This window comes from Penaeus monodon, chromosome 8 (assembly GCF_015228065.2).
Source record: "Penaeus monodon isolate SGIC_2016 chromosome 8, NSTDA_Pmon_1, whole genome shotgun sequence".
Lineage (NCBI taxonomy): Eukaryota > Metazoa > Arthropoda > Malacostraca > Decapoda > Penaeidae > Penaeus > Penaeus monodon.
Window position 1 is genome coordinate 50,250,911 of NC_051393.1, and position 12,821 is coordinate 50,263,731.

At 34.2% G+C, this 12,821-nt stretch overlaps 1 protein-coding gene across 1 annotated transcript in view; it reads left to right on the forward strand.

Moving 5' to 3' along the window:
- Positions 1 to 12,474, forward strand: part of LOC119576414 (E3 ubiquitin-protein ligase arih1-like) — a 19,587-nt gene extending 7,113 nt beyond the window's left edge. Inside the window, exons 3-9 of the mRNA XM_037924108.1 lie at positions 2,903 to 2,968; positions 3,158 to 3,373; positions 4,838 to 5,059; positions 5,422 to 5,552; positions 6,491 to 6,695; positions 6,819 to 7,045; positions 9,927 to 12,474. Of these exons, the coding sequence (XP_037780036.1) occupies positions 2,903 to 2,968; positions 3,158 to 3,373; positions 4,838 to 5,059; positions 5,422 to 5,552; positions 6,491 to 6,695; positions 6,819 to 7,045; positions 9,927 to 10,011 (1,152 nt within the window). The 3' untranslated portion in view covers positions 10,012 to 12,474. The remainder of the gene's footprint in view (positions 1 to 2,902; positions 2,969 to 3,157; positions 3,374 to 4,837; positions 5,060 to 5,421; positions 5,553 to 6,490; positions 6,696 to 6,818; positions 7,046 to 9,926) is intronic.
- The last annotated feature ends 347 nt before the right edge of the window (positions 12,475 to 12,821 follow it).

Genomic DNA, 12,821 nt, shown 5'->3' on the forward strand with positions numbered 1-12,821 from the left:
TATATATATACATATATATATACATATATATATATATATATATATATATATATATATATATATATATATATATATATATATATATATATATATATATATATATATATATACACACACACACACACACATTCACATACACATACACATACACACAAACATATACTGAAATACAAATAAGGCCATTGGATCTGGGTAAAGCAAATGTTACATCATTAAAAAAGTGGAGTGGCATGTGACGGGAATGTGTCGTCGTTAGTGAATAAAGCGTTTGGAGTGAGATTAGACTTAGTAGGCTTTTAGGAAGGGGTTCTTGCATTATTCACCGTTAAATGATAGTGGAATGTACCATCAGTGAGCAGTGTCTGGAAGAGTGCTGGCTCCAGGGAAGACACTATATCCATGGGCAGTAACATTTTCCTGCCTGCCTTGCAAATATAAGGATTAATTTACATAACACATTGTTACTTCTTGTTATAGTTATTGCACAGAGTTGTAGAATACATGGAGAGGTAGTTTAGAGTCTGTTCAGCAAAAAACTGAGTATTACAGTCTTGATACAACAGCAAAACAGCAGAATATCAGTTAATAGATAGCAAAGAAGAGGCAAGGAGTCACCATTTAACTCAATGCTGCCGGGAAAATGCTGTGCTCATTTTTATATTTTTTTGTGAAAGGTCTCTGCACAGAGATGGCTCTGCTAGTGCTTAGCCACAAAGGAGTCAATTAGTAGACCTTGTGACCTTACCTGATATAATATTTCCTTGAATAAGCAGGATCCCCCCCCCCATCCTTCCTTCCCAAATGCTGTGAATATCGATGGTGTTATTTTTATTAGAGACGTTATAATTACTATAATGTTATAGACATTAGTAACAGCAATATAAAATAAAATGATATTTTCAAAAATCAAGGAAAAGGGTAAACTAGCAAGACAGGTAATACTCGTAATTGGCTCATTGGTGACTTAGTACAAGTGTAGCCATCTTTGTGTAAAAACATTTCAAAAAGTAAGCTCATAGTGGGCGTAGCATATACGTACTTGCCATACCCGTCAGATTTGGATTCTAATGACTAGAGTTTGGTTTATGTGCAAGCTGTGAGCTCTTGGATCCAATGAATTAAAAAGGAACAAAAAGAAAATAAATTGAAATAGATCTGCTAATTCACAAAAGAAGCAAATTAAACATAGAAAAAAAATTAACGAAAAAGAAGGTAAAAATCAAAGAAAAGGAAGAAAGAGATCATAATACATAATGCACTAGCCTAAAAGATTCACACATTCTTGAACAAACTGTAATTGTTGCATAGGAATATGCATTTTATTTGTATGTCCACTCTGACCTCAAAGTCACAAGCAATTGAGCTTGCTTGCCAAAAAACAGTCGATTCTGAAAGCTTACAGTATCAGAATTTGAAGGAAATACAAATAAGATCAAGGTAGTTTAGATTATAATGGAATCAAGCACTTGGAACCATTAAGCAAAGATGAAATTATAACAATGATTTCTATAAAGGGTATCAAATAAACGGTAGAAATAAGTAAGAATAATACTCTGTAATGAATGGCTGTGAAAATGGAGGCTGTGCTGTAGGAAAAACTACAATGAAATTTAAAAAGTGGCCTTTTCAGGGAATCTGCATCTTAGTCCAGAGCATAGTCAGTGGGACAATTGTATGTTTCATGCACTTTAAATTTTTCACTCTAGTGATGTAAGGCTCTATGTGGAGAGGGAAAATCCTGTCATGTGCAGAGTCAAACAACAAACAAATTATGGATTTCAAAGGTCTAGAAAATATGACACTTGTACACTCCCTAGATTTCCAGATTTTCTCCTCTGCTTCCTTCTCTCATTGAAAGATTATTGGCAGCTTTTCATTCATATTTGAAAGAAAATAAAATGATGCAGGATTTTAAAGATGGTATATTTTATTGAAGAGTGTCATAGGACATTTACTAAATGCAAGTAACTTTATTATTATTATTATTATTATTATTATTATTATTATTATAATAGCACCTATTAGTTTAGTTAACCCATTGGCGACGGGTGGCATGTACGCACATGTCATGGCATGGCGGGACCATCTGCCGGGGGCACGTACGCACATGCCATAGAGTATGCATGGACATGCCATGAGTTTTTTTTTTTTTTACAATCACGGCAAAAGATTTTTTTTTTTGCCAGTGATTAAGTCAGTTTTAACACTCTCATTTTTACCATGCAACAAACAAAAAAAATGCAACAAACCGACAATTTCAACTCCATGATGCCGCACACTGCTTATTTTATTCGGACTATAGACCGAATAATGATCAACTATGGAGTCTATATAACAACAAAAATACCCTTCAGTCTCGATTTATCCGGAAGTTTGGCAAGTAGAGACTGTAAAAAATAATGAAAATTGAAAATACAACCTATCTTCTTAGTATTACGAAGAAATGGCATGGGATGCTGGTATTTGGCATGAGTGGTCGCGCATGCTAGGGCGACGATATAAGCCCCCAGCAGCGAGGCCCCGGCCTCTATGAATGCTACCCGTCAATTATGGGTTAATATCTGTTATAATATTTATTGAAGTATAGTAAACCTCTACTTAGCAATGACAAAAATGTTTTTAAAATTCAGGTGAAAAATGAACATGACAGGTTGTAAATATCTGTTCCCATAGGATTGCTTAATCACCCCCCATAGGAGGTGATTAAGCAGTCTATACAGAAGAACTGATCCAGCTTGAAAATGTTGTAATCTTTCTCCGTTTTCTCTTTCTAGGTCTCAGTTCATATGACATAATTTTTTTCTTTTCTTTTCTTTTTTTCATGGAACTTAAAAGATACAAGCAAACTTTTTTTTAGGATATATTTTCTCTTGGTTATTGACATTTATTTTTTTCATTGCAGCCACTTGTTAAAAACAGTAATGGGATGGAGGAATGCGAGATCTGCTTTCTTAACATGCCTTCAGCGGTAAGTTTTCCTGTAAAGGATTAAACAGAATCTTCAAAAGAGAAATGTAACAATTAATGAATATAGCTAGGATTCCTATATACATATGTAAATTAACTTGTAAAGTAAATATAATTTATATAAGTCCAGTTCTAGATGATAAACATTCAAATGTTATTTCTGCCACCACTTACTTTCCACATCTCGCAGATGATGACAGGCATTGAGTGTGGGCACCGGTTCTGCACCAACTGCTGGACAGAATACCTCACCACCAAGATCATTGACGAGGGCATGGGACAGACGATATCATGCGCTGCCCACCTGTGCTCGATCCTGGTGGATGATCAGACTGTCATGCGCCTCATCACAGATGCCAAGGTTAAACTCAAGTACCAGCATCTCATCACCAAGAGCTTTGTAGAGGTGAGTAAAGTGAGCCTTTCACAGTCATGTCTTGGTAGGTTTGGATTATTAACGATAAGATTTAAGGAAAAGAGGTTCATATACAACACACATTGAACATAGACATATTTACTTGGTATTGTGACAGGTTATGGACAGACCCCTTCAAAAATCCTGATCCATTCCAGGTTGAGGGTACACAGACTTTTTTTCCCGCCTTTTGCACTTGATTACAGCCTAGGCAACCTTAGGGTGTGTATATGTGTGTATTGCAAGAGCATATGGGAGCATTCAGACATGAGAATATTCCACTGAATATATTACCAACATTATCAATTATGTACAGGCATGGTAGGATATGCCACTGTCAGTCATTTTGTATGACATGTCTTGCAGGGGTGCACTAGTATAAACTAGGCAATATCAAGTATTGTGAATCTAAAACTGCCTACACTGTGGGCTCAACCCAGCATGAGTCAATATTTTGTCAGGGTACTGTACGTTATCAAGTCAGGTAACCAGTTCAGATGCATTTAACCCATTCCTGATGGGTGGCATGTACACACATGCCATGGCATGGCGAGACTATCTGCCAGGGGCATGTATGTACATGCCATGGTGTATGTATGGAGGTGCCATGAGTTATTTTTTGTTACAATCATGGCAAAATATTATTGTTCTGCCAGTGAAAGTGTGATTAAGTTGTTTTTTAACACTTTCTCATTTTTACTATGAAAAGAAAAAAAAAAAAATGCAACAAACTGATGATTTCAACTCCACACTGCTTATTTTATTCAGACTATAGACTGAATAATGATCAACTATGGAGTCTATATAACAACAAAAATACCCTTCAGTCACGATTTATCAGGAAGTTTGGCAAGTAGAGACTTTAGAAAATAATGAAAACTGAAAATACAACATATCTTCATAGTATTACAAAGAAACGGCATGGGATGCTGGTATTTGGCATGCTAGGGCGACGATATAAGCCCCCGGCAGCGGGGCCCGGGCCACTATGAATACTACCCATCGGGAAAGGGTTAAGGAAGACATAATTTCTGTTATTAACCATATTCATCAGTATTTGGTAACTAAAAGGGATAATTGAAAGCATTAAATTCTGGAATGTGGAGAGTGCACTTTCACCACACTGTGTGTTGGATTTTACCAGACTGAACTATATACAGTATCAGCATATGGTGCTTGGTCCTTCATTTCAGATGCTAAGCGTTTTTTTTTTTTCATTTTTCTTATAACTAAAAATATAATAGATTCATAAGATTTGAGCATCAGGTTGAAAGATTATCATAATTCTATTTTCTGTAAGAGATTTTATGTGGATTTGGACTGATAAGACTAAGTGCTTCTCTCCATAAATTTTATTTTAATTATTTTTAAGAATGATAAGAAATCATTTACAAACATGATTTGTAGATGGGTAAGAATATAAGTAAAATAATATTTGTAAAAATCTCTCTTCAGTGTAACCGTTTATTGCGCTGGTGTCCATACCCCGACTGCAACTATGCGATTAAGGTGCAATATCCAGATGCCCGGCCTGTCATGTGCAAGTGCCGCAAGGTGTTCTGCTTCAATTGTGGAGAGAACTGGCATGACCCTGTGAAGTGCCACCTCCTCAAGCGCTGGATCAAGAAGTGCGACGATGACTCAGAGACCTCCAACTGGATCGCTGCGAACACAAAGGTGGGAGTTAATGAGATTATGCTCGTTGATATGAAGGCTTGGGTGAACTTTCCAACATTGATGTCAACCCAAAAATGTATTTGATTGCCATGAAATTACAATGATGTGACAGAAGTTACTTTTTGCAACATTGGCTTCCACTGTTCAATAACTGATGCACTAGTATACAAAATGTTATTATCTACTTTTTAAATTCAAGTTCCACAAATGCCAAAAAAAAAAAAATGGCTTTAGTGAACGCTGAAAATGTTGAGCTTTGTGTATCCATCACCATAAATCATTTGCAACATTATCTTAAGGCAATTCTCCTTCATAGAACTTTGATAAATCAGACCTGATCATATAAACGTGTACCATTCCAGGAGTGTCCAAAGTGTAAAGTGACCATCGAGAAGGATGGAGGCTGCAACCACATGGTGTGTAAAAACCAAAGCTGTAAGGCCGACTTCTGCTGGGTGTGCCTCGGACCCTGGGAGCCCCATGGATCTTCATGGTGGGTATTATTATTATTATTATTATTATTATTATTATTATTATTATTATTATTATTATTATTGTTGTTGTTGTTGTTGTTGTTGTTGTTGTTTATTTATTTATTTATTTATTTATTTATTTTTTTTTTTTTTTTTTTTTTTTTTTTTTTTTTTTTTCTTTTTTTTTTTTATGTCTTTGGTGGTGGTTAGTGATGGTAGGCTGTTTTGCTTGATGTCTTTGTAGTTTTTTGTTTTCCTTGATTTTTTGAACTTGTCATTTCTTGAGTGAAATTCCCCTTGAAGGGCCAGGGTAAAGTGAGCCTTTTCTTTCTTTCTTTCTTTCTTCCCAAAGGATTGTGTGCAGAATTTGTTATTTAACATGTTATTTAGTTTTTCAGTATTTAGTGTGTATTTTTCTTTCTTTTTTCTTGGTGTGGGTGTGGGTGTGTGGATGTATTATATTTAGGTTTATCAAATGAAATCCAGTTAGTTTACTGCAACAAATATTTGAAATAATACATTTTTCTGTTATAGTTAAGACAGAAATTATAATGAATAAAGATAAAAATCCTAGCATTGCGTTAGCTTTTCGAGTGCAAAATAGGATGAACAAGTCAAGCTGTTGTCATTCTTTTTGCAGTCTTAAACACATGGAGTTTTTGAAATATCCAGGCTCACTGTCTTGACTTCCTGACCCACTGCACCTGAAGAGGCATTTAGACTTGAATGAATAGGGCCAAACCTACTATCCCATATATATGAATACCTTAAAATGAAAAGTATGTAAATGAGAAACCGAAAAATATATTTGACAATACTTACACTCACATCATTTATATTTGTCTTAGCATCTCCTGCCCCACCTGAGAAGGTTATTTCATCAAGGTTTAGAAAAGGAGAGGCTGCTAATTCTAGATTAGGTAGATCTTAATGGTAAGTTCATTTCTCTCCTTCACAGGTACTCGTGTAACAGATATGACGAGGACGAAGCCAAGCAAGCCCGAGATGCCCAGGAGAAGTCCCGTGCTGCCCTTCAGCGCTATCTGTTCTACTGCAACCGCTACATGAACCACATGCAGTCCCTCAAGTTTGAGAACAAACTTTACGCAGCTGTCAAGGAGAAGATGGAAGAGATGCAGCAACACAACATGTCTTGGATTGAGGTAGGATTTCTCTCTCTCTCTCTCTCTTCTATTCTTATAATGATTCATAACTGTGTTTAACATATGAGAAACTTGGTGTAGTGACATTAGTTGCACAGAGACTAATCTAAGTTTAATTTTCAGGTTCAGTTCCTAAAGAAAGCAGTTGACATTCTTTGCGATTGTCGGCAAACTCTCATGTACACGTATGTGTTTGCTTATTATTTGCGCAAGAACAACCAGTCCGTGATATTTGAAGATAATCAGAAAGATGTCGAAAGTGCCACAGAAACGCTCAGTGAATATTTAGAGCGTGACATAACCCAAGAAAATTTGGCAGATATCAAACAAAAAGTTCAAGATAAATACAGGTTAGTAATTCTTGGCTCTCTTCTTGAAAAGTGTTTAGTCAGTTTTAATTGTGGTCATTATAATCCCAGATTAAGATATTTCATATTTTGTTTTCGTCTTGTGTTTTTCAAGTTTGATTTATTAGTTCAATAAAAATTTGCTGATTTGAAAAGCCCAATGTCTATGAAAATTTCATTGTACTTAATGGTTTTCATTGCGAAATGGAATTGAATTTCTTTATTTATTGATTTTAAGAAATAACTCACAACTTCTGTTGATGCTACTGAAACAAATGCTAGTTTTAAAAGAAAGTCTGCAAAGAGTTCCATATTGTGCATTCTGTTTCTGCATTAATAGAGGCAGGGAAGGAATAATTATTGTTTTAGAACCATTCTATGGTTTGCATTGCAACATCATTACATATTTACAAAATAATCAGCTCACTGTAATAATAGAGGTGAGATGATAGTTTTACAACACCACTACTTCATTTGTTTTTGGATACCCTTAGGATGCATAAAATGTTATATATCTTTGAAAAATATCTGGATTTATTGTGGTGGTTTGTCCTTTTTTTTTTTTGCTTCTTCTTCCTTGTCTTGTGCAAATTATGGCCTTTGTCAGGGAGGTACCTAGGGAAATCCTTACTCAGATAATTGCACACATGGAAGTAGGGTATCAAATAAAAGAACTAACTGATGTGGGTGATTGAAGTTGGTCATCAAAATACGAGTTTGAAATATAGGGATGTTGGCTACTGTATTCTGTTTGTTAACCATATAGCCGGCGAATTTAAAAAATGCAAATGCAAAGACACAACCATTGACTGGCTAATTCACAAGAATGCCATATATTGAAATCAAAATTACCATGCACTGCTGTAATGCTCAACACGGCACCAAGGGTAATCATATCATGTAATTCCTCTGTGCTACTTCCATTGTCATGAAAACGTGTCATGTGCAAACAGAACTTCTGGGGTGGTATTCATGAAAGGTCTGAGACTGTTCTTAGCAATTTTATCTCAGATTTGCACTATTGCCGAATCTCAAAGTTAATCCTGATAACATAATAAACATTTCCATCATTGTAGACTCTTTGAAAATAATTGATTGCAGTAATATGTTAAAGCCACATACTGCAATACATCATACTTCAATAATTACAATAATATTACACATTTTATATATTCACCTAAAATTTGAATAGCCATATCTCTGTTGTGATAACATCAGCTGTGAAGCTGTGTGGTGCATATGTATTTTCGAATAGAAAATTGCTGTATATATGTAGAAAAGGGATCAATTGTTGGTTGACAATAAATCAGATGGGCCTCCAAAGTAGTTTTGCAATTACTGATGTGTAATTATATCCATGTCATTGACTCAGCAAATTTGTCTACGACACCCCACGAAAATGTCTTCGGTAGTTTTTGTTTAAGACTCAGTCAAAGTTTTAGGACAGGTGTGGAAGTGTCTCATGTGCCCAAGGACTGTCTTTAAAACTACAAGGGAATTTTACACAAATTTGAAGATAATTCTGCACTGAATATGATGGAAAAAAATTAGAAAATCCTTTTGATTTATTTTCATATGTTGATTTAGTTGTTTCTTATATTTAAACTGATATTTTGTATTCACATCCTCAAAAACTGGCTTTAACTTTGTCGTGATGTGGAAGGACTGTCTATAATTTGTCCTTATGCAAATTTTCTTCAGTTAAAGATTATTCCACTTTAGAAATAATAAGAAAAGCTTTGAGGCCTTTTTTGACAAATTATCAAATTTAATTGAGCCGTCTCCTACATTTTTATTGCCGTATTTTATTTAAAAAACACAAATAATGGTGCCCGCTGATGCAATGACAAGAAATATATGGATGCCACATCACATTTAGATATACTTAATGTGTAATATTACCATTATGATATAAACAAGATTTATTGCCATATTTACCTTATCACCTTACTACAATAGATTATCAAAATAGGGATTATTATGATATAAATGTGTATTCTATTATCAGCATTAATATGAGATGTGGCCAATGGGGCAAATCATTTATAAAATTGCAAAGAGCATTCAGACCTTTCATGAATAACTGCTGCTCGACTAGTGTAAACATTTACTCAGTTTTTATGCAGTTTTCAGATAAGTAAGGTGTGTTATAGTGCTGTTGATGAAATCACAATGTATCAGATAATTAGAAATTCAGTGATAATATACAATATAAAATGACAGCAATTAGTGGAGTCCAAAATGTCAAAACTGATTGAGTGAGCGCATATTTATTTAGGAGTATTGTTCAGAATTTGAATCACTATAATGGGTTTTACAGACCCCATCTTCATAAAAGTCATGCATTGTAGACCTTTGAATAGTATATAAAATGGTAACTTGACATTTTTTTTAGAAAACTGACCGCTAAAATTAGTTGGCTAAAGGGTTATGATAAAGATATATAAGATATTTATGAGAGGGAGCTTCTGCTGTGTTGTTTATTGTAATGTCAACAGTGCCAGTGAGATCATAGCAGTAGTCTTCTTCATGTATTCATATTTTTATTACGTTCAATTTTGATATTTTTGTTGCACTTTCTGTGACCATTACTTAGTATGTCATAACAGTATCAGATTCTAATTTTTATGTTGATAGTACTAATTCCTCGTCCATGTTGTTTAGGATACAGTATGCTTGGGTGACCAGAATTTTTTGCCTTCAGTTTATAGGACTTAAAAGTTTTGAGATCCATTTTTACTGAAAGAAGGAACACCTCGGACACAAAGTACAGTACAGTGCATCAAAATGTAAGGTCTCCCAACTCTTTCTAATCAGTGTAAGCAGTTTCTCATAGAGCACAGTGCTGAGGGAAAGAAATCCTTATTCTTCTCTTCTCTTGCAGGTACTGTGATCAACGTCGTAGAAAATTGCTGGAACACGTCCACGAGGGTTACGAGAAAGACTGGTGGGAGTATACAGAGTTATAAATTATACATTGACCTTGAATTCATATGCACAGGGTGTAAGAATTATTAAGTCATATATCTGCTGAAGAAAAGATAAGAAAAAAGACGATTAAACAAGAAAAAGTAAAACCTAAAACGAAACATTTGGTTGGACAAAATTTCCGAGATTACTGAGCAAGGAAGAAGCTGAAGGTGTGCGTGTAAAAGAGGATTTTGAGCCTTTAAAGAATTGTAGTCATGACTATTTAATGTTAAACAACAATATACTTTAAAACCATTTATTGAGCAGGGATGGAAAACTTAGAAGCCAATTTTGCATTCAATCCTTTCAACACTCATCTTTGTTTTTCCTTCTTTCTTTTTCATATCTTTTTTTATCATTGTTATAATCATTAAGAGACATAATTAGAGACTGTGATGAGGGTTGGATGAGTTGATAAGTCTAAATTTTTATTGTCCAAAATTACATTCCACACTTGTAGAACCAGACTAAATGCATCAGGATGAGTAGTGGGAACATCTTTCATGTACCGTGATGTAAAACTCGTGTGTATGTATATATATGTGTATATATGTATATTATGTGTATATATATATATATATATATATATATATATATATATATATATATGCACTGTATACATATACATTTATATAAAATGTGTGTATATGTATATATATTATATATACATACTTTCATTAGTCAGCCTTTTTTGAAACTGCAGTGATGCTATGTATTGTCTTAAACATTGTTTTTATTTCCCCCCAAGTTTCATTTTATTGCTTTGACAATATGCATGGTACAAGGCAACATCTGCCAAATAAGGAAAACTTGCTGGATATTCTTTGGGTGAAGAAAAATTTGAAATAGCAAGTAAACAGTTGAACATCACAAGGAAATTCATAAACAAAATGAAGAGACAGAGAGAGCAAGAGAGAGGAAGAGGTTAGTTATGGTTATTGCAGGTTGGAAAAAGAGATCATGAAATTCAGAAAAAGTTGGGTATGTTCTGATGAGTATACTGCTCACTTCTTACTATATTTGATACCATAAAGTTTAAGGAATATTATGTGAGTTATCAGAACCCAGTCACTGGAAAAGATATTCTCTTGTTGGTTTTAAAATCAATTAAAGGTGCAGCATGTGATTATGATCTTTAGTGAATCCTATTTGTTAATAAGGTGCTTACCGCTTGCATATAAGAAGCATATCCAGATATATATATATGTGTATTGCATCACGAGAATTGATTTAGGATTGGTACCTAGCCTGCCTGCCACCTACGTTGCATAGAAGTACCTGATTTAAAATTGACTGGAGGAAAATTAGTTATGAGCCATGGGGAGAGGCTTTCTTTGATAGAAAAGAAGAGAGAGGTAGTCCAAGGAATTGAGGTAGAGAGCAGTCCTCTCTCTCTCTCTCTCTCTCTCAGAACTGTAAACCTCGGCCAAAGTGTCCATATCATTGTACTTATTTCTTTTTTTTATCTTCTTATCAATGTTAAGAGCAAAAGAAATAGGGGTGAAGGTGAAGGTTGTTAGGTAACAAAATTGCCTTATTTTTTGCGTGGACAACTATCAGGCTGCCCTCTTTCTCTCTCGCTCTTTTAGTTACAATTTATACCACCCACAGAACTGTGTTATGTACTCATCACATATTTATGTGTGCTGCTGCAGCTTAGTTACTAATTTCATTTTTAAAGAATTGAGAATGAATTTGCAGGATTGTCAAGTAAAAATTCTTAACTGTGCCCCAGGTTGAGAAAATACATATAGGGAAAGATTTTAGAACAACTGGATACAGTAAGTTTAAAGTAAGAAATTGAATAATTATGTTATGTTAAGTTTAAATTATACAAGAGAACTTAAAAACGTCAAATGTCCCATTGTTTTAGAATACGATTTGAAGAAAAGTATTGTTGAAGAAAACAAAATTCTTCTCTAAATGTCCAAAATTAATTGAGGACAGTAAATTTATAATATTCTTGTGTTTTATATTATATTTCAACCTGGAAATGGCATTGTAAGGCTTGTAACAGTTCCAATAAGTCATCCAGTATTATTGGGACCTCTGTTTTATGTAACCAGAGTGTTAGCCGGCACGGGTCATGAAAAGTGGTGAGTGGCTCTGTAGAGGAGTTCACCTTCGTTTTATTTCTTCTTGTCTGTGGTTCTGATATTATTGTATTTTTAGGCTTAACAGATTGATGGTTGCCATAAGGTGTTACTAGTTTTTGGCTTTTTATTTTCATAGAGGAAATAATGCTTTCCTGTATTTTAATTGAATTAATTTATTTTTTATCATTATTATTTTTTTGGCATTATTGGTCTTCTCTCATGCAGATAATTATGGTTGATTCTTGAATTGTTTATATCAGTTATGCCTGAAGTATTTTAAAAAGATAAATTAAAAAAAAAAAAAAAATTACTTGGGAAGTCTTTACATCAAAGAAAAGCAATTAATATTACTCATCGGAAAAAAAATGTTGTAGCCTTCTGTGGATAATTCAAAGCCACGTACACACACCTGAAGATGGTATATAGGTATGTAGACGGGTTTAAGAAGACTGTTAGGCTTGGTAATATGTGCACTCTGGATACTTTGTTATGTTTGAAGTGAATGTAACAGAGCATAAGTGAAATTGAATTATGCTTTGCTTAAAGAGCGCTTATCATGTCTTACATAGCGGCTCTGTCTTCAAAGGATGTATTTGTGTTTTCTTCTGGATCTTCTCTCTCTCAGGTCTTTCTTCAATTTTTTTTTTTTTTCTTCTTCTTTTTTTCTTTTTTTTTTTCCCCCAAATATTCATTTATGTAAAACATTTTAGTGT